Source organism: Trachurus japonicus, chromosome 6 (genome assembly GCF_045865225.1).
Source record: "Trachurus japonicus isolate A0001 chromosome 6, Traja_1.0".
Taxonomy (NCBI): Eukaryota; Metazoa; Chordata; class Actinopteri; order Carangiformes; family Carangidae; genus Trachurus; species Trachurus japonicus.
In genome coordinates this window covers 5,065,694-5,092,723 of record NC_140912.1, presented here as the reverse complement: position 1 = coordinate 5,092,723, position 27,030 = coordinate 5,065,694, and the positions used below count along the sequence as shown (strand labels likewise).

The 27,030-nt window shown below is 41.8% G+C and overlaps 1 protein-coding gene across 18 annotated transcripts in view; it reads right to left on the bottom strand.

Annotated features, from left to right (window-relative positions):
* Positions 1–2,206: 2,206 nt before the first annotated feature.
* Positions 2,207–27,030, bottom strand: part of LOC146985434 (pleckstrin homology domain-containing family A member 7-like) — a 195,957-nt gene continuing 171,133 nt past the window's right edge. For 3 of the 18 annotated variants that reach the window (XM_085778396.1, XM_085778404.1, XM_085778402.1), the window contains 15 exons: positions 24,411–24,464; positions 22,111–22,176; positions 19,457–19,537; positions 18,139–18,288; positions 16,111–16,212; positions 14,614–14,725; positions 14,120–14,250; positions 13,283–13,477; positions 13,082–13,178; positions 12,397–12,479; positions 10,349–10,597; positions 5,970–6,128; positions 5,160–5,293; positions 4,291–4,424; positions 2,207–2,697 (listed from right to left, as the gene is read on the bottom strand). In XM_085778396.1, the coding sequence (XP_085634522.1) occupies positions 2,675–2,697; positions 4,291–4,424; positions 5,160–5,293; positions 5,970–6,128; positions 10,349–10,597; positions 12,397–12,479; positions 13,082–13,178; positions 13,283–13,477; positions 14,120–14,250; positions 14,614–14,725; positions 16,111–16,212; positions 18,139–18,288; positions 19,457–19,537; positions 22,111–22,176; positions 24,411–24,464 (1,770 nt within the window). In that variant the 3' untranslated portion in view covers positions 2,207–2,674. Of the gene's footprint in view, positions 2,698–3,164; positions 3,289–4,290; positions 4,425–5,159; positions 5,294–5,969; positions 6,144–10,134; positions 10,598–12,396; positions 12,480–13,081; positions 13,179–13,282; positions 13,478–14,119; positions 14,251–14,613; positions 14,726–16,110; positions 16,213–18,138; positions 18,289–19,456; positions 19,538–22,110; positions 22,177–24,410; positions 24,465–27,030 lie in introns of those variants that run through there. The other 15 variants (XM_085778387.1, XM_085778392.1, XM_085778393.1 and 12 more) reach the window with 10 other exon arrangements.

The following is a 27,030-nucleotide window of genomic DNA, read 5'->3' as shown; positions in this document are numbered from 1 at the left end:
TGTTTGCTGTGGACAAGAGTTTTTCTCTGACAAAGGAGATGGTTGTTTTTGTACTCCTCATCCTAGAACTCTGTGGATTATGCAGGACAACTCATGTGTGTGTACTATGGGCTGTGGCCACTAGGGGTCATGCAAACCTCTCAGGGAAAAAATTAACCCAAATGCACTGAAGTCCTCTGACCCTCTATCTATAGTGAGGCTGTAGTTTGATTTTGACAGGTATGTCAGAAATGTTAGTCAATACAGGTGTGGTACAGCCCAAAATGACCAGTTTATGGTCAGATCACAGCCACAGGGTTTCTGTCACCATGGGAATCAACCTTACAAGAGTCACATTGGTAAAAACAGACAGATGCTCATCTCTCTAAACACTGACATTACAGTATGGAGCTGTCAGTGTGTGTGTTCCTACTGCACCCCTCTCAGACAGAAAGGCAGGACATGTTTATATCCATGGGCAGAAATATGGAAATGTTAAGGAACTAAAAAAAATATTTAAAATGAAGATGTAAATGAACATATATGTTTCAGTAGGTATTTGACATTATCTACATATGTTCTCATATGTGATGATTTTATATCTCCATAGAATCTAAGGAGATATAAAATCATCACATATGAGAAGAGAGAGAGATAGATAGATAGATAGATAGATAGATAGATAGATAGATAGATAGATAGATAGATAGATAGATAGATAGATAGATAGATAGATAGAGTGCATAGATAGCCCAAAATTGTCATAAAAAGTAAAATAAGAAGGTGCTTTCCAAGACATGATAGATAAATGTTACTATATAGCCGGGGTTTGAACTTCAGAAAACTGAAGCTTCTTTATCAAAGTGTCCTCCCTACAGCCACAGCTTTACAGGTCTTTGGACAAACAGTGCCTGTTGATTAGCTAAAATCAGCAGCACTACCTGTTCATATGCATGTAAAGCTGAGAAGTGAGATCCGATCACAAATGGTCAATGGAGACGTGTGGACTGGAGACATGTTTTAAAGCAGAACCTGTGACGTGTTCACTGAAGTCACAGATTGATATCAGGGCCTAACTACCACCCAGACATGACTTTCTTTGTTTTTATGTTGTATTGTCTAATATTCAGTATAAGTACTAAAAGTACTTTAGTGTAAATGTAAAGTAGTGAACACTGAACATCTTAACACCTCTAGATTTGAATTGTCAACAACCACTTGTGGATCACTAGGGCTTCTCTGAGAGTTAGTGGGAGACAGCTGAGAGTTGAGGAGCAGCAGCAGTGACAACAGATGGTTGTTGCAGTCAGTCGGGGGCCTCTAAGCTGTTCCCAGTACAACTCTGGTTGGGCTTAATGAGCCAGATCATGTGACAACTGTAAACTACATGCTAAATCATTTTGATTAAAATGGTTCATGTATAGAGCTGAGTATCCACATTCAATTTGGGACATTTATGAGGCTGACAGGTAAGTTGTGGTATTAAATGTTAGTGCTCATGCACTTTGGTCCACTGGGTTTTTAAAGTGCTCTATAAATAAAGTTGGTAGGCTATGGTATGAAGGTAATGAATTTAACTCCAGTATGGAAGTGTTTCTCTGCATAAACACAAGGTCCTTGAAACTTGGTTCTGACTGGGGACTTGTCCTAAATTTGTAATAAGAACCAATTTTAAAGACAAATTATCCTTTCTATTAAGAGAAAAACAAGGAGTGTGATTAGTGTGTAGCATATTAAGGAATCACTGGAATAGAATTGGTGTCACTGGGACTCTGAAGTGGCAGGGAAGAAGTAATAATGCTGTTGTAAATCTGGGATTACATGACCCCAGTGTACAACGTGACAAATGTATCATTTTGAAACATGTTTGGCAATCTTGGTCAGCCAATATTTGCAGTAACTGAAGATGTCAATATTAGCCAGCAGCTGCTGTGATATAGTTCCATGTTTTGTCTTGTGTGCGTCGGTTTGTTCTTTCATTTGTCAGAGATGATACATTTGTTCTTGTGTACAGAGCTGCTGGACTGAACAGACATGTTGCCTTCATGGTACAAAGACAAGACGGCATCTTCGTCACAGTAGATCAATATAGACAAAGGTCATGTAAATACATCTCTTAAAACAAGTGTATATTTTATACAACACTAAAGGAAACATTTGTTTTTTCCTGTAATGACTCCACTCTCTTCATGTTTGTTTTTTTAATCATTATTATTATTTTATTCTCGTGATTTTTGGATACATTTCATTGTTTGACAGGACCTTGATTATTGTGTGACAAAATATGGATTAAAAAACAATTCAATAAATAAATGGATTAATCTCCAACACAGACTCACTGCGATCTAAGAATGTTGCTTTTGACTTTCATTTCACTCTTTTATTCACTCATGAATATACAGACCAAACAACAAGACAAGTAATTGCAGATTTGAAAAAAAAAAAAAGTTATTCACTTCTGTTATAGATTATTGCTTTGTGTAATTGTGCAATGTAAATGCTGTGGCAGTGAAGCTTCAACATTCTACTTCAAAACTACATAGAAACCATTACTCTTAGAAAGATGCATGTAGTTTTCAGTCATATGAAAGCAGTAAATCAATTAATAGAAACTGTTTAAACATGTTTAGGTCCTTTTCTTCCTCTTCACAAACAGTTGATTCTTCTTTTTGTTGTGCCAGTCGTTGCTGGGGGGTCAGTGCTGTGCAGCTGCTTTGGCTGAGAAGAAGACAACGGAGAAGACATGAATATTTCCTCTTGTAGTCAGAAATTCTAACATGTCTTTAATTTTCATCACAGGTGCTTATGCAAATGGAAGGAAACATAGTTCCTTTTGCATAAACACTTCTGATTTTGTTCAGATCTGATTTTAAAGACAAACTGCTCAGTCAGCAGCAACAGTTTATAGTTGTGTCTACTTTGGTAAATCTGATACCTCGGTCGGACACGATGTAAAATACAACCTTAAATTTAAAGACACTGAGTCAACTTACCACAACTGTTTGACTCATTAATCTGTATAATCTTACTGCTTTGGAGCAAAAAGACAATTAAATCCTGGGTAATGCAGGAGCTGCATAAATATTATTTGTCCAAATTATTTTATATCCATAGAAAACATAGAACTCACACCAAAACACTGTTTGCATATAGAAGGTTACCACATTTCACCAAAGTAGCCCTTAAGTCACACTGATCCAAACAACAGCTGAGCCCAGGACAGAAACCAGACACTGAAGCAACACCACCACAAAGGAAAATGGCAGGTATACCTGGACCACGCTCACCGCCTCTGCAGCCACTCAGTCCCTGTGCACCAGGGACAACGACAGCGTCACATGTTGCCACTTGAAGGTTAATATTGTGCAAATAAATGTAGTGAGGGGAAATAGCCATTTCCTGTGTGCTTCTTTCTACATCCACTGTTATTGTATCTTTTTATACTTAAAGGGATAGTTCACCCAAAATTGAAATTTCACTCATTATCTACTCACCCTCATGTGGACTAAGGGCTGGGAGAAGTTTCAGAGTCCTCCGTGGCTTCTCTGAGTTACAGGGGGTCTCGGCGTAGCAGTGCATGTCCATGTAACGGTTGCAAATGGATACCAACTGTCTTCGTAACAAAAAGACACACCAAAAAACATCCAAATACCTCCATGCTGCTCGTATGTAATGTCCGTCTTGTATTGAAGCCCCGAAATGCGAAATTGTCCCGAAAAAAATGTATATATATTTCAAGTTTGTTTTGTAGCGGAAGCTTCTCGAAGCTCCTCTTCCCGGTTCATCAAATTTGGACGAACTGGGAAGAGGAGCTTCCGCTACAAACAAGCTTGAAATATAGACTTATTTAATTTTTTTCGGGACAATTTCGCATTTCGTGGCTTCAATACAAGACGGACATTACATACGAGCAGCATGGAGGTATTTGGATGTTTTTTGGTGTGTCTTTTTGTTACGAAGACAGTTGGTATCCATTTGCAACCGTTCTATGGACATGCACTGCTACGCCGAGACCCCCTGTAACTCAGAGAAGCCACGGATAACGCTGAAACTTCTCCCAGCCCTTAGTCGACATGAGGGTGAGTAGATAATGAGTGAAATTTCAATTTTGGGTGAACTATCCCTTTAAATCTCTGTGTGATTTAACTTTTACTCTGAGTCCAGTCAGTTCTGAGGATATACGTGTATTTGTCTATTCCATGACACTGTTTGAGGTCTGACTTCTCAGATGATTTGAAGTAGAGAGGGCTGAAGTCAGACCTGTGAAGGCTGATCCTGTGGTCACAGCCAGGGGAAGGTGAGAACACTGACCTGCAACCAGTTTGCTCTTGCGTGATGCTTCTGCAGCCAGTGTCTGGGACACGGTCATGATCCTCTCCTGCTGTTGTAGAGCTGAGTCCAGCTCACTGAAGTCTAATGGTGCAGATGTTTGTATGTTCTGAACACTGTGGAAAGGACACACACACACACATATAAGATCGGACCTATTGTCGAACTATTGTCTACTTTAGGGGTTCCCAAAGTGGGGTTCGGGACCTCCAGGGCGGTCGCAAGATGATTTCCAGAAATCAGATAAAATTTCAAAATGATTAGAAACACCGTATTTTAGCCGTAATTGTTAAAAAAGATGAAAAGTAACTGTTAAAATCTTAAATAAAACCATGCAAATAAATTTTCCTCCTCACGTTTATACGCAATCTGTAAATGTCTAAACATGGAAGATGATCTCCAAGAGGCCGCCTCCAAAATACCATTTAGATCGAACAAAAGTTAATGTGTCCCTCATGTCAAAGTGTCCTGTGAGTGTTGTCTACAGACTGGGAGGTGGAGCCTGTGGAACCAGCTCTCTCCATGGGTCAAAGAGGCAGACACTCTAACTACATTTAAGTCTAGACTTAAGACCTTCCTGTATGACAGAGCTTTTAGTTAGAGCTGGTTCAGGTAGCTCTGAACCATTTTATAGCTACGCTACTATAGACTTAGACTGCTGGGGGACACATCTGGTTACATGGAGCCCTCTCCTCTGTTAAAAGGGTTTTCCTGGAGTTTTTCCTCAGTCAATGTGAGGGTCAAAGGGCAGAAGACATTGTTATGATGCCATGTAAAGCCCTTTGAGACAAACTGTTTGAAAAATGGGCTACACAAATAAAATTGTCTTGCCTCTCCTTGCCTTGCCTTACCTGGATTTGGCCAGGAGGTTCTTGATGCGCTCGGCCCGGCGGAAGCGTTCTTCCAGTTCCTCAGGACTTGTAGGCTCATCAGTGTCAGACTCTACGTAGCGCTCTGGGATGGGGACTTTCCGTGGCTTAGACAGCTGCATGTTGGACAGACAGGTAAAGGTCATAAGTCATTTTCTTGGTAATATATTAATCTATTTCCATGACGACAGTGAACGTTTCCCTCTCAGACTGTAATACTTAAACTATTAAAACACAGTAGAGCCTATGGAACTAGAGAAAATGTGTGAACAGTAGTTATCATTCTGAAAAGTATATGTTTCTAATGTGTTCAATCAGATTTAACTGACATATACAGAAATGTACATTGTTCTTCATTACATAGCTACAGTAGCTATCATAGCTTTATATGGTTTTTCCATAGTGGACTGTCAGCTGCTTTTAACATAACACAGAGCACTAAGATTTGATGATGAAACACCACGCAGCCTGTTTCCCAGTGTTCTGACTTGTAGGTCTTGTCCTCCTGCCATTTATTGTCTTTCATGACCTGATCTCTGTTTTATGAGTGAAACAGTGATGATGAAAGAGAGAAAACTACACAAGAATCAGTAGAAAATAAAGTAGGCAAATGATTAAAAGGTGGCTATTATTACCTGTGTAATCAGAGGATCTGTTACAATAGAACTGAAAGTGGAGAAAACAGCTAATACTCCTATCTGTCTTATGGAAAATCAGAGGACCATCATCTCCCCATGTCTCCCTGTGTCTCTGATTGAAGTCATATGAAATTGTCTGCACAGCTGTGCTCACCTCTCGGCTGATATCCAGGTCATAGTCCAGAGGCTCGACGTCCACCTCTTGTATGTGTGCGGCTGTGACCGTCACCCACTCATCTGAATGAATTCTGCCTCTCTCTTTCACTTGGCCCCGTCCTTCATCACTCTGCCCCTCCGCTGCCACTCGCTCCTCCTGCCAATCAAACACCTGAAAAGAGCAGGCGTCTGGATTACACAGCCGGACAGGTGTTGGACAAACAGCTGATATCAGTTCTAAATGGTATAGGCATCGCTGTTACTGGAGATGTGTTATAAAGCTTTCACATGAACAACAATTTAAATTGATCTTTAGCTATTACGATTATTAACCAGTTTCATGTGAACGGTATGCTTCCACACGTATTAGATTTTACATGTAGCACATTGACTGATCAGTAACTCAAGTGATAGAAAGTTAATTTACAAGATGTTTGATGAAAAATATTAGAACACAAATGTAAAACTAAATATCTTTGTGTTTTTTAACTGTTGAGACAAATTAAGCATTATCTCTGGCATTTCTTTGGAAAATATTCACCAGTGGCAGTTCTAGTTTGGATCAGTGACGGTTAAAGGGATAGTTCACCCAAAATTCAAATTGCACTCATTATCTACTCACCCTCATGTCGACTAAGGGCTGGGCGAAGTTTCAGAGTCCTCCGTGGCTTCTCTGAGTTACAGGGGGTCTCGGCGTAGCAGTTCATGTCCATATATCGGTTGCAAATGGATACCAAACCGAACCGGGAAGAGGAGCTTCCGCTACAAACAAGCTTGAAATATAGACTTATTTAATTTTTTTCGGGACAATTTCGCATTTCGGGGCTTCAATACAAGACGGACATTACATACGAGCAGCATGGAGGTATTTGGATGTTTTTTAGTGTGTATTTTTGTTACGAAGACAGTTGGTATCCATTTGCAACCGTTATATGGACATGCACTGCTACGCTGAGACCCCCTGTAACTCAGAGAAGCCACGGAGGACTCTGAAACTTCTCCCAGCCCTTAGTCGACATGGGGGTGAGTAGATAATGAGTGAAATTTCAATTTTGAGTGAACTATTCCTTTAATGATCCAACTTCAAGTGAAATAAAAGACAAACTCATATGGTCAGAGGAGGGGGGTTGTGAATCAAAGTATTGGGCTTTAGGGGGAAATGTTAACAATAGCATTCACCATAGCACTGTTGTAAAATGAGGGGGGGGGGGGGGGGTGTATCAATGGCCATGTGTTTTTGTTTCTTTTGCAAAACACTGAAGTTGACCTTTTGGATACAAAGCGTCATCACCTCCAGGTTTGTGCCACGTGAAGAAATCCCCTCAGGTTTTATTGAGATGTTATAGATACGGGACGTATAGATGTACAATCCAGAAACAGGCCGAGGAGTTAACAGTAACAGTGACATACAGAGAAGCAGTGGGTTAAATCTGTTGGCTGCAGCGAGTCTTGCCTCAGGTAGAGGGAGACGGATGAGTTTAAAATCTCAGAGAAACCAGGAATAATTAGAGCAAGAAGAAGTTGATCCAGGGATTTGAAAGGAGGATGTTTAGTAAGATCACCTCAGAGTGGAACCAGGCGGATGATTAGTATGCATTTCTGGAAGCTGTAATTACACACATAGCACATTCTTCTCCCCAGTGAACACCAACATATTAACATTTATACAAATACTCTGATTTTCTGAAGAGCACGTGAATGGTGTGTGTGTGTGTGTGTGTGTGTGTGTGTGTGTGTGTGTGTGTGTGTGTGTGGTGAAGGGTACTTGTAAGTATCCATCCAAGGAGCATCAAAGCCATGCATACAGCTTCCAACTCCAGTAGCCTGCAGCAGCGTCTGATGTGTTCACATGCTCTCAGAGACACTGCGTCCATGCCTTGTTGTGCTCAGGAGAATCAAATCAACACACACACACAAAACAACAACAGAAGGACAGCGAGAAAGAACCCCCATGCAGACACACTGATCAAACCCCCACCAGATTAGGAAGAACTCAGCCAAGAGGAGGTTCAGAAGCAAGAAACTCTTTATTGGCGAGTGCAAATCTCTACATGATAGAAAAGAAAAAGGGAAAGAGTTGTGCATTGCTTCTCAGTTACACAGAATTAGGTGGTGATTAGCTGTTGTTTCTCTAAGTTCTCTACTATAATTCCACTCTTCAGCTGAGCAACCTCCTACAATTAGTTTTCTCTCTGTGATCCGATATACTGTTTGTAGCTGTGGAAGGATAAAAGCAATACGGCAGAAAAACTTCCCATAAAATACGTATGTGAAAAACAAGGAGCAGACAGCTGGGTCATGGAGAACACTGTTGTACCACACACACAGGGTCCTGTGTGTTATTAACTATTTTTACAATTGTTTATGTAATTCGACACTTGCAGATTTCTGCTGTTTTCCTGCTGTGTCTGCAAATAGGTAAAGGCCCCACATGATAGTATAAAGGTAGATGTTCAGATTTAGTGTGAATATATATAGTATATCAGCTTTAGGTTCTAAATTAATACTGGGAAAGTATAAAAGCCTCAGTCCACACGCACAAAGCCTGTATTCAGAAACTGAGCCTTAAAACAGCTATCAGGACTTCCTGTGACTTTGTGATGTCACAACAAAGTAAGTGGCTTCTGATTGGCTCACTAATCTGTTGATACTAGAGCTCCAGAGGGGAGGAAGCCTGTAAAGAGGAGCTGTAAACCTAAAATTAGACTGTTTCTGATTCTTTCAACCACAAATATAGCTTCTTTATGGCTATCAAGAAAAGTGCAAAATATGAGACCTTCGAAATCATTTGCAGTGATTTTGCAATAACAGCAACCTCAAATCTGTTTCATGAAGTATTTCCATGACAAAGTTGTTTGCACCTTGTTTCGTTTCTTTTTCTATTTATTGCGTTTCAGCCCAGTTGCTTGAACCTGTCCCGTATATTTATGATGCATAAAACAGCACAGCATAGGCCACTAAAACGTACTCAGGTTAGAGTACAGCTTCTATTCCCAACTTGAATTGTGGCAATGTAATTATCATCCAACGTAAAATGATAAAAAATAATCTTGTAGTCCGTACAAGAGAAGGCTGTGTAAATGAGGATGTTAATTCAAATATAAAATGGTGTAAACATGTTTTATGCTGGTGGAGCTGATTAAATAAAAAGATGCTCTGGTATTTATGGTTATTGTCGCTAAGTTATAGACTATATATTGCTTGCTGCTATAGGGATATCAAGGATTTATGGGAAATACAGTTTGATTACAGGCAGATCTCACATCAGTCTCATTATGTAATGTGTTATCTCTAATTATAATACCAATCTGGTAGTTATCAAATATCGTGCTATATTATCGGGAAGACTTTGACATTTTGGATGTTACTGTCTTACTTCTTCCACTCAGGTATGTTAGCATCGTTAGCATTCTTCACTGAAAACAAGGGACTCAGCTGTCTCTAAGATAGCTTTGGCTGAAATGTCAAAGTCAGTCCTGTGGGGTTAAAAGCAGCAGATCTCCTCCTATGACTCTGTGGTGGAGATGTGTGCTTCAAACAAACCGTTATTAACTAGAATGCTGATTAAGGAGGTTATTCTGGGACGAAGGCAAAAGGATCATCAGCAAAACAAGGCACTTGGATTTCATCTGAAGAAAAGAAAGGAGGGAGGTGTGATCATGATTTGTGCCAATAGTATTAACTCTTTCTTCTTTTCACCAACCCTGAAAACTATTTTCACCTACCCCATCTCCTCTATATGCTCTATATATACCAAATCTCTACGAAATATAACTGTACAATGTATTCTGAAAATATCCCTCAGTAAATAAATAAAAGTGTACAAGTACACGGCATGTAGATGTACATATATGGGCTCTTCTCTCTACTTTCTGATGATTAAAAACAGAGAAAGGAAGGCATCGCTCTGCCTTCCTTTCCCCTCTCTTCTCATGGATTTACATTCAGAATTGTGTCAGTGAGGTCCCACCAGGGGGCAGTGGTAACAAGGTTCACTTCCACCCCTGAACCTTTAAAAAAATAAAATCAACAGGGAGTGACTCTGTGCAAGTCCAAAACTAGCCAAGCATTTCCCTCATTCTTCTGTTCTCTCTTCATCTCCCATTGTTCTTAAAGCGTTAACCAAGCCAGCTAGGTAGCTAGGTAGCTAGCTAGGTAGCTAGCTAGCTGTAGCCAGTCCTGCCCTGGAGCTTGTTAGTGCTTGCAGCTAATGTCAACAACCACTGGTTGCACAGCAGAGAGTGGTAGTGTGTTAGCATTCCTGCTATAGGATTATTATGTAGCTGGGGGCTGGAGGGTGGCGTAGCAGCAGTGGTGGTGGTGGAGGTGGTGTTCCCTGTGTCTGCTGCTGCTGCGCGGGGGCGGGGGGTAACGTACGGAGGCCGGGGGCTCGCTGGTGCTGGAGGGCAGCCGGGAGGAGGAGGAGGAGCGCTGGCTGGGGAGGGTGGAGGCCGAGCGCTCCCCCTGGCTCAGGTTCCTCTTGCGCTCGCGGACCAGCGCCCTCTGGTGGCGCTTCATCCTCTCCAGCTGCTCCTCGGCCGTCATGCGGCCCCGGGGCTGGCTGCTGGGGGGCTGCAGGGCCTCCGTAGGCGACGACAGACGCTCCAAGGCACTCTTAGGTCGCTCCTGCTGAGACAGGGAGGGAGGGAAGAAACAGGGAATTGGAGCAACGTCAGGATGGAAATGAGAGGAGATGAAGAGAGGAAGGAAAGGAGAGGAGAATGGACAGTGAGATAGTGTGGTGGAAGACAGGTGTCGACAAAATAATAAGAGAGAACACTAATGAAAGTGCATCTGTTTCGAATAGATCGGCTGACAGAGACATGCTGAGTGCAGCCTCGGTCTGTAACACTTGCACACATTAGATCAGGAACTCTCAACTCCCATCAAACATGAGACTGAAACTCAGGGGTGCAGATCCGATGTCAGGATTGGGGGGGACACTAAAGTGATTTTTTTTTTCTTGCACGCATGCAGCTCATACCATGCCAGATGCCACCATGAATCACAACTCTGCAGAGGCTCGCCATATCATTCAAAAAGTACTGCACAGGGAATTATTTATTGTGCTTACTGTACCTTTCTTGTTTATTTGTCCTTAACAGCCAACAGTGAGTATCACTGCTGTTATATTAGTAAATTATAATTTCAAGGGTCTCGGACTTGTAATATACTCAAATTCTTATCTTTCACCTCCCTCCGACCCTCCCAGATCCCCAATTCTTCTCACCATCTTCCTATTCTCCCAGTGTATAGGACTACTTTATGCATGATTAATTGATATGGATGAATATCAAAATATGAAGCCCTACGAGATTGAGGGGGTCGTTTCTTTAAAGCCTGCTGATGTCATCATCGTCTGTAAGAAACTACCCATTCATTTGGATCATAGTGAAGGAGACCAGAGAAGGAATGTGGAGTCAGAAATACATTTGTCATATGTTCCACCATTTCAATCATTTCTTTTTAGATGTGAATCTAAAATACATTGGTTCAATTTTGAATAATTTAAGGTATTTTTATTGGGAGGGACAATTGACCCTTCGCGTAAGCCCCGCCCCCTTGGTTACTGTTGCTACGGCGGGCAAGCTTTCACTCCCAGCCATGCTCCTGGCAGTATTTGGTATCGATTTCAAAGGAAATATCAGAAAATTTCTGGATAAACTGTTCTGAGATAATAGAGAGAAGAAGTCACAAAGATCATTCATAGTTTTCAGTGACGTGACTCGCGCAGGAGGATAAAACATCTGTTCAATGACACGACTGAACAATGTACAGAGCAGCAGTAAGGACCGGTAATTTTACCGTCTATCAACCCACGAAGACTTACGTCATCTCACTGGTCATGAAACGTTGTCAAACTGCAAGTTTTGGGGCGATTGTGAACCACATACAGCTTTCGCTGCTGTTTTTTTTCTCCCACCGCTGTATCAGTCAGTGAAAGCAGTCCCTGCCTGGAGGATCCCTCGCCTAAAAGCCCAGGTAAAAGCGGTAAAAGTACAGCTGTCATTTCGGAGGTGAACATATGGTTATCCCCATATTTACACTTGCTCAAGTCGAAAAAAAAGTCCGCTCGTATCTGAACATCTCTATATTGCTGCCGCCGCCGCCACCGCCATAGTAGCAGCAGCAACAACAACATCCTTCTCTACAAACAAATGTTTTTCGTTTTTAGTCTCAAAATGTGTCCACAAAAGCAAACGTAATGACTCACTGCGGAAAGCTTGCCAGGCCTATAGTTACGGTTGCTAACGTAGGATTGGACAATAGCCGTTTGTGGGAGGAGTTGGCGAAGGGTCAATTCATGTTTTTCAGAAATTGGGGGGGCATGTCCCCCCCGTCCCCCCCGGGATCTGCACCCATGCTGAAACTAAACCAGAGCTACACCACCTGATCACACCTCCAGCCCTCCTGTCGTGACTCACCCTGGCTGCAGAGCTCCCAGGGCCTCTCCTTAGGGTGACATAGGACGAAATGGAGGTGGACTGGTTCACATGAGATGAGGAGCCTGACAGAGCAAGTTGATGACAGAATGAAGAGAAGCAGTTGGTTTGGTTGAAAAAGGCAGTAAGGTCATCATGACAATGGAAAAAATGTGAGACAAAAAAAAAAAAAAACTGTTAGAAAACCTGATCACAATGTATCATCACTGAGAAAAAATCTTGATATATTAATTTGGGAACCTGAACATCTTTACACGTTTGGATTCTTTATTTAACCACATAATTTAGTCATGATAATCATTTTAATAACATTCCACACTTTTCCACCCCTCTCAAATCAGCAGGCTGCTCTCATGGGTGATTATAAATTCATTTACAGAGGGAGAATTTATTAGTGAGGTAAGTACATTTTAACTGATGAATCCTCTGGTCTGTGGAGATTGGATTATTACACATTTAATTTATTCATCTAAAACTTATTAGATCAGAATCTGAATCGACCACACCGCAATTCAAACTAAAAACTGTAGCAATGGTTGCTGCTCAGCATTGTGTGCATTTATATTTACATGTCAAATAATCACTGGCCTAAATAAAACAGATCAGGGAGCAGGAGAAGAAATTAAGAATGTTTTTTGCACACTTATTTCATGTGATGCTCAGATACCTTTGCTTGGGAAATACTGGTATTCAATATCAGACCCGGAGTTGTGATGACTCATTCCCGGCAGCTCTGGTTCGCTCAGGTATGATCGCAGGTCGGCCTGCAACCAGACAAGGTTAGAGAGGAGAGGACGCTGCAGCTTCTTCTTTCAGGTTCAGTCCCTCAGAGAGTTGTGTTGGACTGAAGATGAAAACATCAGCATACCTTACAGTCTCCGTTGACAACATACTGCACGCCCTCCCTGTCTCTCTTCCTCTCGTCTGACTGCCGCTTCAGTCCGCGCACCGACGTGTGGCGGATGACCGACGCCTCTTTGGGGAGGGGCGGAACCACGGGGGGCGTCTCCTCATAGTCGTAGAGGCGGGGCAGCGGGGGACGAGGCGGGGCGCTGTCCTCTGCCTGGGACAGGAAGTGGACAGACATGGATTGAGTGTTTTGGAAGTTCATTAAATGGTGCTGTATGCTGCTTGGTAAAGACCAGTGTTGGGCCCATTATTTTAAAAAAGTGATCAGTTATAGTTATTAGTTACTTTCCCCAAAAAGTAACTGAGTTAGTAAATTAATTACTACATTATAAAAGTTACTAATTACCAGATAAAGTAATGTCAAATTACTTGGACTGGCCCCCCTAACCCTCTAACCATAACCCTGACCTCTCGTTTATCAGGAACTAACCAACTCACTCAGTATTCCTCCACACAGTCAGGCTCTTTTCTGACTAGTTGATAGACTGAAAAGAAAATGTGTAGGGCAGGCTATAATAACGTACACTTTAACCGATGTATTATTTTGTGACGGGACTTACTGATTCAAGTAACAGCGCATTTTATTGTAAGTAATGGTAACAGCGTTATAACAGGGGAAACAGTAACTTTTTTAGGTTTTTTAGGTAAGACAAATAAAGTATCTGTTCTATTCTATTCCAATCACTGGTAAAGACTGAAACTAAATCCAGCTGTAACTCCTGAAAATCAATATGAAGTCAACTCTGCTGCCCTGCTGTTTTTGTCTTCTTCTTTCAAACTTCTTTCTGACACTTACCCACTTTGGCACAGTGCTGTGAGGCAAAGTATGGGAGCGCATGCTGGGAATGGAGCTGCGAGGAGGAGGCAGGACCTCGGTGCTATGAGAAGGCACTGCCGGGTCTGACACCGAAGGCACTAGTTTCCTCTCTGGTGGGTCAAGTGAAACACACAGTCATCAGGATTTAGCTTTTTAAGGTAAAAAGAAACACTTCTTACATTTAAAAGTGCACTAACAAACAGAAACCATGCAAATTCCTGAACATGTTTACATCTCCAAGGAGAGAAAATCACACATGAAGCCAAGTTTCTCATCTAAGATAAAAAAATAAATGTAACCACAGACAATATTATTATATAAACATGAGTATGATTATGACAACTCTGAGATACACTGATGATAGCTGGAATGAAGATTAATATGAAATCAATAAGTCAGGACCATGTTCTCATAAAACACTGCCAGTGGCTTCAGCTGCTACAACAACATCTGGGCTGCTGTGGTCGTCCCACCTGGGTTGTGCACAGAGTCGATGGTGATCTTGTAGTTGGCTTTGCTGGTGCTCAGTCCTGCCATGACATCTTCAATCCTCCACAGCTCACGCTTCATCTCAGCCTTCTCCTGCTGACGTTTCACACAACACACAAACAAAAGTCTTCAAACTCTATTTGTAGCTTTCACTTCTGGCCGGACGTCACACATTTTATAATTCATCTTCATAAACAGTGTGTAAGATTTCAAATTGTGTGCATGTCCTTTGCTTTAAAGGGATAGTTCAACATTTTTGGCAAATTAGCCTATTGCCATAATCCCTATGGTGTTAGGAGTAGGTTCATTACCTTTAATGTTTTTAGATCAAACTTAAACTAAATACACAATCCAACAACTCCACAACACTCTGGTGTTGGGACCTGCACATTCACCACGCTATGAAATAATAATGTAACATTACGATATGGCTACCCTAGATGGCTGGATTGGAATTACTCTAGAGATACATTATTTATGATAAATAAAATCAATAAGAATCCAAAAGGACAAATTTTAACACAACCGGAACAACTAGATTTCATTCATAGCCCCCGCAAGAGCGGACTTAGTTTGATCTCACTGGTAATATTGCTTTGTAATTTACTCATTTAATTTGTGACTGGTTATTGATGATTATTTCTATGACAGTGGCGGTTTTATGTACATAATTTTGTGTTAACTGTTCTACCTTTCATTAAGCTGTATCAGAATTTTCTCTAAGTGAACTCATGAGCCTCTTCTGGCTCTCTTTATTACAGGCAACTTGTCACTACATGGCCTTAAGAGGATAACTGTGTTTCCACTTTAGCACAGGTCTTATGAAGTTTATGTTATTACAGGAGAGTGGGATCCGCAAAGGTCAAACAAAGTCCGACTCACAAATTGTGACTGTACATTCTATGGACTCATGCCCTAATGGCTGGTGTTGCACATTTTCTGTACTCAAAACAAACAAAACTGGAATGTCATTAGTTTTTATTTTTACTATTGATGCCATGCAGATGTATTCTTCTGTCCGTTCCAAATAACAATACAATTAAAAAAAACCAAAAAAAACCAAAAAGCATTATGAGACAGAGTTGTTTTCGAGTCAAATACATAACCGGAACTACATTCCAGACACGGCTGCTTGGCAGAGTGACTTCAAATGCACAAGTAGTTCCGAGTATTTGTGTCATGTGTCGTACTGTTACATAGGCTAATTATACGTTATTATTTCATAGCGTGATGAATATGCAGGTCACAACTTGTCCACCAGAGCGTTTTGGAGTTGTTGGATTGTGTATTTAGTTTGATGAGGGAAACATGAGTGGAAATACCGTGCAGCTCACGTCTCTGCCCTGCCCATCTAAAAACAGCTTGCACCGTCAATTAAAGGTAATGAAGCTACTGCTATGACTATAGGGATTATGGCAAATTAACCAAAATGTTGAACTATCCCTTTAAGGACAAAGGACACGCAGCCTGTGGCGTCTCACCTGAGGGGTGGAGGTGTGGTTCATGTGTGTGTGCAGCACCGCCCTCAGCTGCTCCACTGATCTCTCCAGCTTGCTGTATTCCTCCCAGGCCTGGGACATCTCCTGCATCACACACACACACACACACACACACACACACACACACACACACACACACACACACACACAGGTCAACTTATAGCACTCTGAGTGTACATAAAACTCCACACACAACTCACCCCTGCACCCACACACACAATAACCGAAAGAACAATTCAATACTATTGTGTTTTAATCTGATAACACCATCTGACATTTTGCATTCATCTGTCATAGTGCAACAGATACAGATACAGATACAGATACATGGAACACTGTTTATCAGTGGTTCCCAACCTTTTTTGGCTTGTGACCTCATTTTGACATCACAAATTTCTGGTGACCTCGCTATCACGTGCAGTCACGTTATCGTGGCCGCCAATCAAGATGCACCAGCTCAGATATTTCTATATGCTGCATTTTATTTGAACTCGATTTATTAGAGAAAGTGAAAGTATAGAGTACAGTTGTTTACGATTGTGTGTGGTGTTTTTAATAGGGCCGGGACTTTAACGCATTAATTACGATTAATTAACTACACAAAAATTAACGCATTTTAATCGCACTTATTAAATTTTTTTTTTTTTTTTTCTCTCACGTGTGTCTACGTGTGGTGCGCCCGCACGCGAGAGAGGCGGCAGTTTGAGAGGCTGACTGGCAGAGATGAGAGCTGGTGAAACACTAGCATGGTTATTTAAAACACCATCTCTGATCTCTGCCTGCACATAGATACACAGACACGGGCGCACGCTAAATGCGCTATATAGCGCTAATTGCTCAGCTGCAGCACTATATCTATGACCTGTCACTGTCACAGGTGCAGCTCATCTCATTATGATAGGACTTCACCCTCAGAGCTCTGTCTTCAGATTGTCCTGACCTGTCCCTGAACATCACACAGGGACAACATGGAGCTGCCTGTGTGATTGGTTACTGAGTTTTATTAATGTTTACATCAGGCTGAGTTCAACAAATCAGTTTATGCTTCTGTGATTTAAGTAGCCTAGTTAAATACTACAGTAATCATCATAGTGTATTGGAAGGAAAGACCATTTAATCTGTATGTATCAAATATCGATTAATGAATTAATCGATAATTTGCATCCCTAGTCTGTTGGTCTTGGTTAAGTACCACCTTGAATGCTTAAGCTTATGTATTCAGTCATTCAATGGTACTAAAATCCATGTGGAAAAAAAATGCTTCTCACTGTTCTCGGGTCAAATATTTATATGCGATTAAAATGCGATTAATTGCGATTAATTAATTACAAAGCCTCTGATTAATTCGATTAATTTTTTTAATCGAGTCCCAGCCCTAGTTTTTAATCATAATTTTAATTTTAAAAAGAATAATAATTAGTTAAAGGGACAACGAGGAGTTTTGGAAAGCGAAGTGTTCTCATACTACATTTACCATGGGCCTGAATGTTTTCATTCATCAACAATGAAAGTCAGAGGTTCGAAGACGATCAGATACCGTCGTAGTTCTAACCATAAACGGCGATTCGGCGGCGTTATTCCCATGACCCGCCGGGCAGCATCCGCAAAACCGAAAGTAAGGAAACGCTGGTCGGCTCGCCCAGCGTTTCCGCCACTAATTAAAATAACAAAATGACGATAGAGACAAAACGATATATTTATCGAAAATGGAGCCATTAACAAGTGTGGGTAGCGTAGATTCATCCACATTAATGTGAGACTTTTTTATAACCGAATAGAAACTCCTTGTTGTCCCTTTAAAAAAATATATATCTTTATCAGTGATTTTTTTCAGGCGACCTCATTTGAATTCCAGGCGACCCTACATGGGGTCCTGACCCCAAGGTTGAAAAACACTGCTGTATATCTTCATATTGGAGACATACTGTACGTATAATCATAAAAACGCTGATAGACACCTCTAAACTTTACATCCAGAGAAATAGCATGTACAGATACACCATCTGTTACCGTGGACAGCCGTGATATCTGGGCTCTGATAGTGACCAGGTCCTCCTGCAGCAGCCTCTGCTGATAGGCGATCTTGTGAGCGTGGGCCGGCTGCTCCTGGAACTGCTCCATCTGCTGGTGGGACACGTCCAGGACGCTCTCCAGTTTGTCCTGAGGGAGCAACCAGATCAGACAAGGAAAGGAAAGGCCATTTTATTAGTATAGCCTATTTTTTAAACACAGCATCATAGCAACATCCTCCGACCTTAGACCCTCACATCCACTGAGGAAAAACTCCAGGAAAACCCTTTAACAGGGAAAAGGTTGGACAGAGCAACTTAGGACTTTACTCACGGGACAGTGCCAGGGAAAGTAATTGTTTAGTAGGGAGCAGGTTTCCCAAAGTGCCTCTAGAGGGCAGCATGTTTCCACAGTGAATCAGGGTCTTGGCTGCCTCTTAAAGGGATAGTTCAGCTTTTTTGACGTGGGGGGAGCAGAGACCTTTCTACTGCATCTAGTAGGGGTGGGGATATCTTTTACTATCTCACGATTCGATTCGATTCTGATTTTTGGGGTAGGATTCGATTCAAAATCAATTTTCGATTCAAAACGATTTGATTCATAATGATTTCTGCTTCAGTCTATCGGTGTGCAAAGGATCCTCATGATCTACTCCAGTCTGCTTTGCAAGACAGAATGACTAAAGTGTCTTTTTCACCTTTATTGAGTTTTAAACATGTATCCATGCTTAGATGGAATTGTTGAAACTGTTACATAAAACCAATATCACATATTGCTTAAGTAACAAAATTAAAAGTGCCTCTTTATTTAAAAAAAATTGTGCAGTTGAACATGCTGTCTTTTAAATTCTAAGGAAATGGAGGCCGAAAGCCAGCAGATTTGTTGTTTGTTCGATTTTGGGACATTTTATATTGATTCTGAATCGTATTGAATGAGAATTGTGATTCTTATGTGAATCGATTTTTTGGCACACCTCTAGCATCTAGTGTACTTATTGGGCATTTGTAGCTCATACAACCCCACTTCAAAAAAAGCTGAACTATCCCTTAAAGGACTTCTACTCTCTTACAGTATATCACATTGTAATTGGCTTTTTTAACATCCCATGTGTTCTCTTTGTTTCTGGTCCGAGGTCTGGTATCAGTAATATCACCGCTAGTATGGAGCCTCTCCTTCATCTCCTCCTCCCACCAGCCTGTGTTATCAGGCTGAACTGTAGCTCCGCTGACAGCAGCACAGAACGTCTTCTCCTCGTGGACTGGTCCGGTTCAGCTGGTGGACTGAGATGGACTCAGATGGTGACTCAGCGTGTACCTACCTTGTCCTCCTTCAGGGAGCTGATCCTCGCCTCCAGGTCCTTCAAGATCTTGTCCTGCTCACATAACCGACTCAGCTTCACCTGCGGGGGGAGACACAGAGCTGAGCAGGTGGGGACAGACCGGGGGGGGGGAGCCCCATGCTCCCTCTGATAAGACGTGTGCGTGTGTGTTTTGACCTCTGCTAATTAAATGGCCCATTTTCTTAATTACAACTTCTCCTTGTCTCTGCAGCTGTAGATAAGTGTGTATCTGGTCCTCTTTGTCTATTAAAGGGATAGTTCACCCAAAATTGAAATTTCACTCATCTACTCACCCTCATGTGGACTAAGGGCTGGGAGAAGTTTCAGAGTGCATGTCCATATAACAGTTGCAAATGGATACCGACTGTCTTCGTAACAAAAAGACACACCAAAAAACATCCAAATACCTCCATGCTGCTCGTATGTAATGTCCATCTTGTATTGAAGCCCCAACATGAGAAATTGTCCCGAAAAAAATTAAATAAGTCTATATTTCAAGCTTGTTTGTAGTGGAAGCTCCTCTTCCCGGTTCGTCAAATTTGGACAAACCGGGGTCTGTCCTCTTCCCAGTTCGTCCAAATTTGACGAACCGGGAAGAGGAGCTTCAAACAAGCTTGAAATATAGACTTATTTAATTTTTTTCGGGACAATTTCGCATTTCAGGGCTTCAATACAAGACGGACATTACATACGAGCAGCATGGAGGTATTAGGATGTTTTTTGGTGTGTCCTTTTGTTACGAAGACAGTTGATATCCATTTGCAACTGTTATATGGACATGCACTGCTACGCCGAGACCCCCTGTAACTCAGAGAAGGCACACAGGACTCTGAAATTTCAATTTTGGGTGAACTATCCCTTTAAGGTGTCAGGGCTGTTGCAGAGGGGAGAAAAGTGATGACAATTCTAGGGGCCCACACCCCAGTAGGGCCCATACAAAAAGCGTTTTTACTTAATTCCTCTTATAAACAGTCAATCAAAAAAAGTGGCGATGAAAAGTCAGGGGGTGGGGGCCCACTTCAGTATTTTTTCAGGGGGCCCAGAATTCCTAGCAACGGCCCTGTAAGGTGTGCAACTGTGCGAGCTGTATAGCGACATGTCTAAATGTGTTTACACATCTCTTCTTCTTTTAGTGTTTGAGTTTGCAACACTTAATATTCATGACTCCCCGGCTCCCCAGGACTTCATCCGGGTGTAATTGCTGTGAGTGAGCCAAAGTGGGTGTGACCCACCTGACACGTTCAATTACAGAGTCAAGGAGGCTCTGAGCCCTGTTAATTAATCCCAGATTAAATCCAGCAAACTTCAAGGCGAAGGCTGGATCACCATCATCCTCCGGTGAAACAACACAACATTCAGTCGTCGTGGAGCAAAATTGTGACAGAACCGTTTGGCGTGAACAAAGCCGCAGAAAGTTTTTCTGTCCGTGCTGGTTTGAATATTTCATCAGATAAATTATTCACTCTGCTGTCGTCTCCACGGTGATGTTGTTGTTGGATCTAATCAAATATTCATCGCAGACAAGGCGCTCATAAATTGTTTTAACAGTTGTTTATGAAGCTTAGTCTGAGACACACTTTTGTAAGACAGTTTGAGAAGCTGCAGGGGAGTTGTTTGGATTATCAGGCTGAACGAGCTGTGGCAGCAACACACACACACACACACATTCTGTCTGTGTGCTGTTTTTCTCCCTTCGAAACCGAGACTTAAAGCTCATCTCAATTCTCCCAACACTTTTATCATAAGATTTATATTATGTTTAGCCTTGATTACCCTCAATTGTTTCCCAAATGAACCACAGCAGGCAGCGCCGCTCCACAAAACTAACCAGAATTTTATGGTAGCTTGTCTGCAGAGGAACAAAACAGAGCTCTTCTTAGCTCAGCAGCTTAAAAGTCATTTCCAGTCCTGTGTTGTGGAAATCCTAAGACATGGTTATTACTGAGCTGAACACAGTATCCGCACATAAAAAGGTGTAAAACACATCTACACTTTGTCACTGAGAAGTGGATCAGTCCCTAGTTAGCAGCATCTATTAATGTAAAAACATTGACATTATTTTAAATTTTAAAAACTCTGCTTCTGGACTCCACATCACTCTGTTTCAGTTTCTCAAACATGCTCCGTATGGACATGGTATGTTTTAGAACAGATAGAACTAAACTGATTATTTTTAAAGCTGTTTTTATACACATGATTTATCGTTTTTTCTTTTGTTAGAAAAATGTTATATAAATAAAGATTGTCATTATTATTATTGTTATCATCATTATTATAAGCATCTATTATTTGTCTGTGTAGTTTGTTAGCTTGTAACTAGCAGTGACACAGCGTTAGTGGCTGTGCTATTGCAAATCTCTCTCTGCCCAGAGCCTTGTCTGAATTGATTGTGGTAAAATGTACTTGAGACATCCCAAAATAAACATCTGAATAACACTGGACTGGACTGGGACAGCTGGTTAAATAGAGCTGGGTTGAGGACTATTAAGCTTGTATCATAGACTGTAAATAGATGGACATAATTATTAGACAATTTCTACTGTGGGGATTTATCTGAGGCCATCAGGTGGTCGTTAGAGGAACTGCAGTTGCAGATTTGTTGTTTTCATACTGGCTTCATGTTTCTTACTTACATCCACATCACTTTCTGCGACTTTGACAGGTTTCCCCAACTCCTTGAGTGTCTGACTTCCAGCAACCTGGAAGTTGGAGAAAAAAAAACATTTCCAGGTGTTAGCTGCATCATCAGACTACGTGTCCTACTCCACGGTACATTACGGCTGAAACAAAGGAAATACAGGAACACAAAGACGAACTGCTAACTATCACGAGGCCGAGGCTGAGACAGACTATGTGTGACACGGTTACGCACTCTTAGCCTCGTGTACGTGACCACATGAGTGAGTTTTGGCAAAACAAAATCAGCTCGTGCCATGGAGAGCACAATGGCTATGGACATTTTGAAGCCCTGCACAAAATGACTTCTCAATAGAACATCTGTACAAAATGCTGCTTCCATGCAAAAAAGTAGCAGTTTTTTGTTTTGTTTTTTCTGAATGGGAAAATCGTTGCTGCAGTCACGCTGAGTTCAGGTGCTGACTCACTGACAGGGTTCTACAGTGCTAGAATAACCTCCTGAAGAGAAAAATGAAAATGCAGGTGTGCAAAATCAACGATTTTTCTCGTGTGTGGAAATTTGCACTCCTTCATGGAGCAATAAGTAAAAAAAAAAGGAGACACAGTAGAGCCCTGTGTTATTGTGAAGGAGGTGCAGCATTTCAGAGACGATGGTAGAAGCAGCTGGCTTTTCAACCACCGGGCCACAGCCACAGCCACAACACATGCACTGCCGAGCCATCCCATGCCCACTAATCCACAGCATCGTCAACATCGCAACATGGCGGACACAGACAAGGGGGGGGGGGGGGTAGTTGATGCCAAGCTGTGATTGCGGTGCTGTAAGCGATGGGATGGTCTGTCTAGGTCACACAGGTCACACTCTACAACATGGAAACACACACTCACATACAGACTACACACGATGCCTCTCTGTTCTAGACTCTGGAGAAACATGCACAAGGGTAAAATGTGCACACACACACACACACACACACACACAGTGTTTCTCCTATAATTGTCCGGCAGGCCAACGAGAGCCCCCGCCAGGCCAAAAAATAAATAAAATAAAATGAATATGCCAAAAATAAGCGACGTATCCATTAATTTAGAAATCACTAATCATTTCCATTTGGGAGCCTCTGTGCAGCGCTGTTCTGCAACCCGAGTTTACCTACTTCGTTGCCTAGTAACACTGCGAGTGTGTGAGCATTTTATGGGATGTTGAAGGTTTGTAGCAAGCTAACTACGGCGCCGTCGAAAAAATGTGTATTAAAGAAGAGATACACACATTTCAGGACCACTGACTTGTATCATCAGAACAGACATGACCTGGGATTTTTTAAGCCTTCTTTTAAGCCTCTCCTTAAGAGAGTGCGTGTGTGTGTGTGTGTGTGTGTGTGTGTGTGTGTGTGTGTGTGTGTGTGTGTGTGTGTGTTCTTGTACATACTACGTTGTGAGGTCCGGAAAGAGTTTTTAACCAACAGAGTGAGGACATTTTTGTGAAGTGAGGACATTTTGGCCGGTCCTCACTTTTTCCAAGGGCTGTTTGAGGGTTAAGACTTGGGTTAAGACTTTAGGTTATAATTAAGTTTAATTTAGGTTAAGAGTAATGGTCAAGGTTAGGCATTTGTTTTGGATGGTTAAGGTTAGGGTAAGGGGCTTGGGAATACATTATGTAAATGAGTGTCCTCACAAAGATAGCATTACAAGAATGTGTGTGTGTGTGTCCGACTGCGCCAACATGCCGTCCCATGCGCCTGTTTAGGGTTTTTGAAACGGGCCTGAAACTAATTCTAGGGGAAACACTGCACACACAATCACAGACACACTACGATTCGCAGTACATAACCTGCATACATACACACACACACACACACACACACACACACACATACATACAACGCAGACACACACACAGCTTACGTTCATTAGAGGCCTGAGTGGCCCAGCAGTGCAGTGCAGTAGTAAACTGTGAACTGCGAGGATCAGGGGCTCTAGAGCTCTGATCTGGGAGTTAAAAATCACAGAGACACAGAGCCGCGGTCACAACACGGTGGCTGCTGCTGTGAGATGCTTCTCAAACAAGTTCAAGAGTTAGAAGATCACTGCAAGAAGGCGGGCATTCCTTTTTTGGTCCCCACACATTTTGTAGCCGCAAAACACGCTAATACGTTGGGTCAACAGTTCAACATGTGTCAGAGTGTTACAGAAAAGGCACAGCAGAAGGAAAACATGTCACCTGAAGCAAAAGAATTGAAAGAAACAGAACAGGAATCAGTTGATCGTTTCGATTCTGTACGTCTCTAACTCTCACCTTCAGGTCCAAATACTCCAAGTCCTTCTTCAGCTGCATGTAGGTGTCATCAGCCTGGAGGGTGAAAGCAGCGTCAACATGTGAGCGCACTCGGATGAATCAGACATGTGAGTCTATACAGCAGCTTCAGGGACGAGGTATCCAGCAGATGTAGTTAGCTTTGTGTAACCAGTAATGACGTGTTAACTGTCTGTGACTACATGCACCACGACACTCACAAATCAGGCATTTCATTGACGTTGGTAGATGCTTAGGTCCTACTGCGACACACACAGAAACACCGGCACACAGCAGCAGATCCTGACACGTCACTGAATTCAGCCGGGAATTCAGCTCACATCACTCAACCACTAACAAACAAGTATATGACCAGATATGAGAGACTGTGGACCACACTGGCCCGTCACATCCACAGCCAGACGGTTAGCCAAAGCATGGGATGGCTTTGTGGATGTTGAGGAGTCAGCAGCACAACATGTTATGGACAGTGTCACCAGAAGCAGGATATGGAGACCGACCAGCCAAATAACACCACATGGAAAGGAGGTGGAAGCTGCTATGACGGATCGACCATGCCTGACGCCACAGGAAAGCACAGGAGCTTTCTGATAGAGGTTGCCACTAATATACTGGGACCAGGTGTTGATGCAGCTGCTTTATTCTAGTAGGTTCTTTTCTTTTTCCAGCAGTACTTTAGACTGTTGTTTTTTCTATATACAGGATCAGAATCAAGTGGTTACAAGTTTGGGTCTAAATCTGGATGTGGATGGGGGAGAGGTGAGTATCATGAAGTAGTGCTGCTATGTTAGGAAACCTTTGTTCAGTTAAGTCTGCTTACAGCTTTTCTGAATGGCTAAAACACTAAATTCCATTGTCTGAACCAAATCCTCAGTGGCAATAAGCCAGAGTCTACAAGTTACAGATCTCAAATCAGCTTTTTTTTGCAGTACTCTAAAACACACTGCGCACTGTGCTGCTCTCTTTCACAACGGGAAACACACAGGTTGTACAAGTTAAAAACAATTCTATATGAGGTGTCATCACTCAAAAGTAACAAGCTGATGAAGGGATGAAACCAACATGAACCAGGTCAGACGTCACAGGTCGATGAAGTTTGAAAGAAACAACGGAGGAGAATGATCTGAGAGGTAGAGGAGGAGGAAGAAACTGTGATGGACTGTGTCATTGTCACTATCTGTTGCAGGACTCAGTCTTCTTCTTGTCAGTTAAAATAGTTATTTTTGACACTGGCTGTAATGTTTGGGTCATTGTCATGCTGACTGATCAAAGGCCTCTCAAATGGTGCCGCATAATAGATAAGAATCTAAACATCTGAAGTGCCTAAAACTTTTGCACAGTACTGTAACTGTAGGGGCCACATGGGCCACATTTAGAATGTAATTCTAATTTGTCTCAGGTTTTAGTAGGGGGGCCAGACTACAACTGTTACTTTTTTTCATATAAATAACATTTTCTGGAGCTACATACTCTGAACACTGTGTTTTTCAGTTTTCTATGTGGTGTGTAATGAATGATCAGTGGTGGGGGTTTTTTGACACTTGTGCATTTGTGTATGATATGACAACAGAGTCAAATAAAACTTTTTTGAGGTGTGTGTTTGGTTTTGCAAGAAGAGTCAGAGGTTTGGTGAAAGTGTGATTATTGAGTTTTGTGTTTAAGCTCTGAGGAAAGCATAGAGGCTTTCGAGAAATGTATTTCAGTAATTGTGAAAAACTGTAATAAGGAATTTGAAAGTGAATCTGCATTAAATCTCTGTGTGATTAGAACATCTTAATGATGACATTATGTTTTCAGAAAAATTAAAAGTGAAGAGGTGGAGCCAATGATTCCACTGCTCACAGCACAACCATCAGACAGGAGGAGCTGCTCCTTCACTGTGATCAGGATGCATTTACCTTCACACCACTACAGGCATGTGGACATGTGTGACCCGGACCATGTCCCACTGTGGTCTGAGTGATCAGGTCTGAAGGGTGTCTCAGCGTGTCTTGGGAATGTTCCCAGCTGTTCTAAGAGCTGACCACATGTGTGACAACAAGAGATGCTGCAGGTGCATTGTGACGCACAAACAAGTTAGTTAAGGAGGAGAACATGTTATTTAATAGTATATGTATGGGGACCATGCAGCATCTTCAGTACCTGGCAGTGACACTAGAGGAAATGCCAGGAGGTGAAACATCATAAGGATCCATCACAGAAAAGTTCATGTTAATCCAAAAATCCACTTTCACATGATGTGAGCAAGTCAGCATCATCACTGGTGTGTAGTGAATCCTCACTCATTAGAGGCTGTGTGATAGTTAACGGTTGAGGTACCCAACCTTTTTTGGCTTTTTACCCACAAATTTCTGGCAACCCTGTGATCACGTGACTAGGTCAATCAAGATATTTTTATATGCTGCATTTAAACCCGATTTATATTCGAGAAAGTGAAAGTATAGAATACAGTTTTTTAAGATTGTGTTTTGTGTTTTTAATCATACTTTTAAAAATAATAATAATTAGTTAAAAAAATATTTTTATCAGTATTTTTTTTTTTAATGATTAGACATTTCAGGCGACCCCATTTGAAGTCAGTTGAGTTAACCCATGTTTTCAA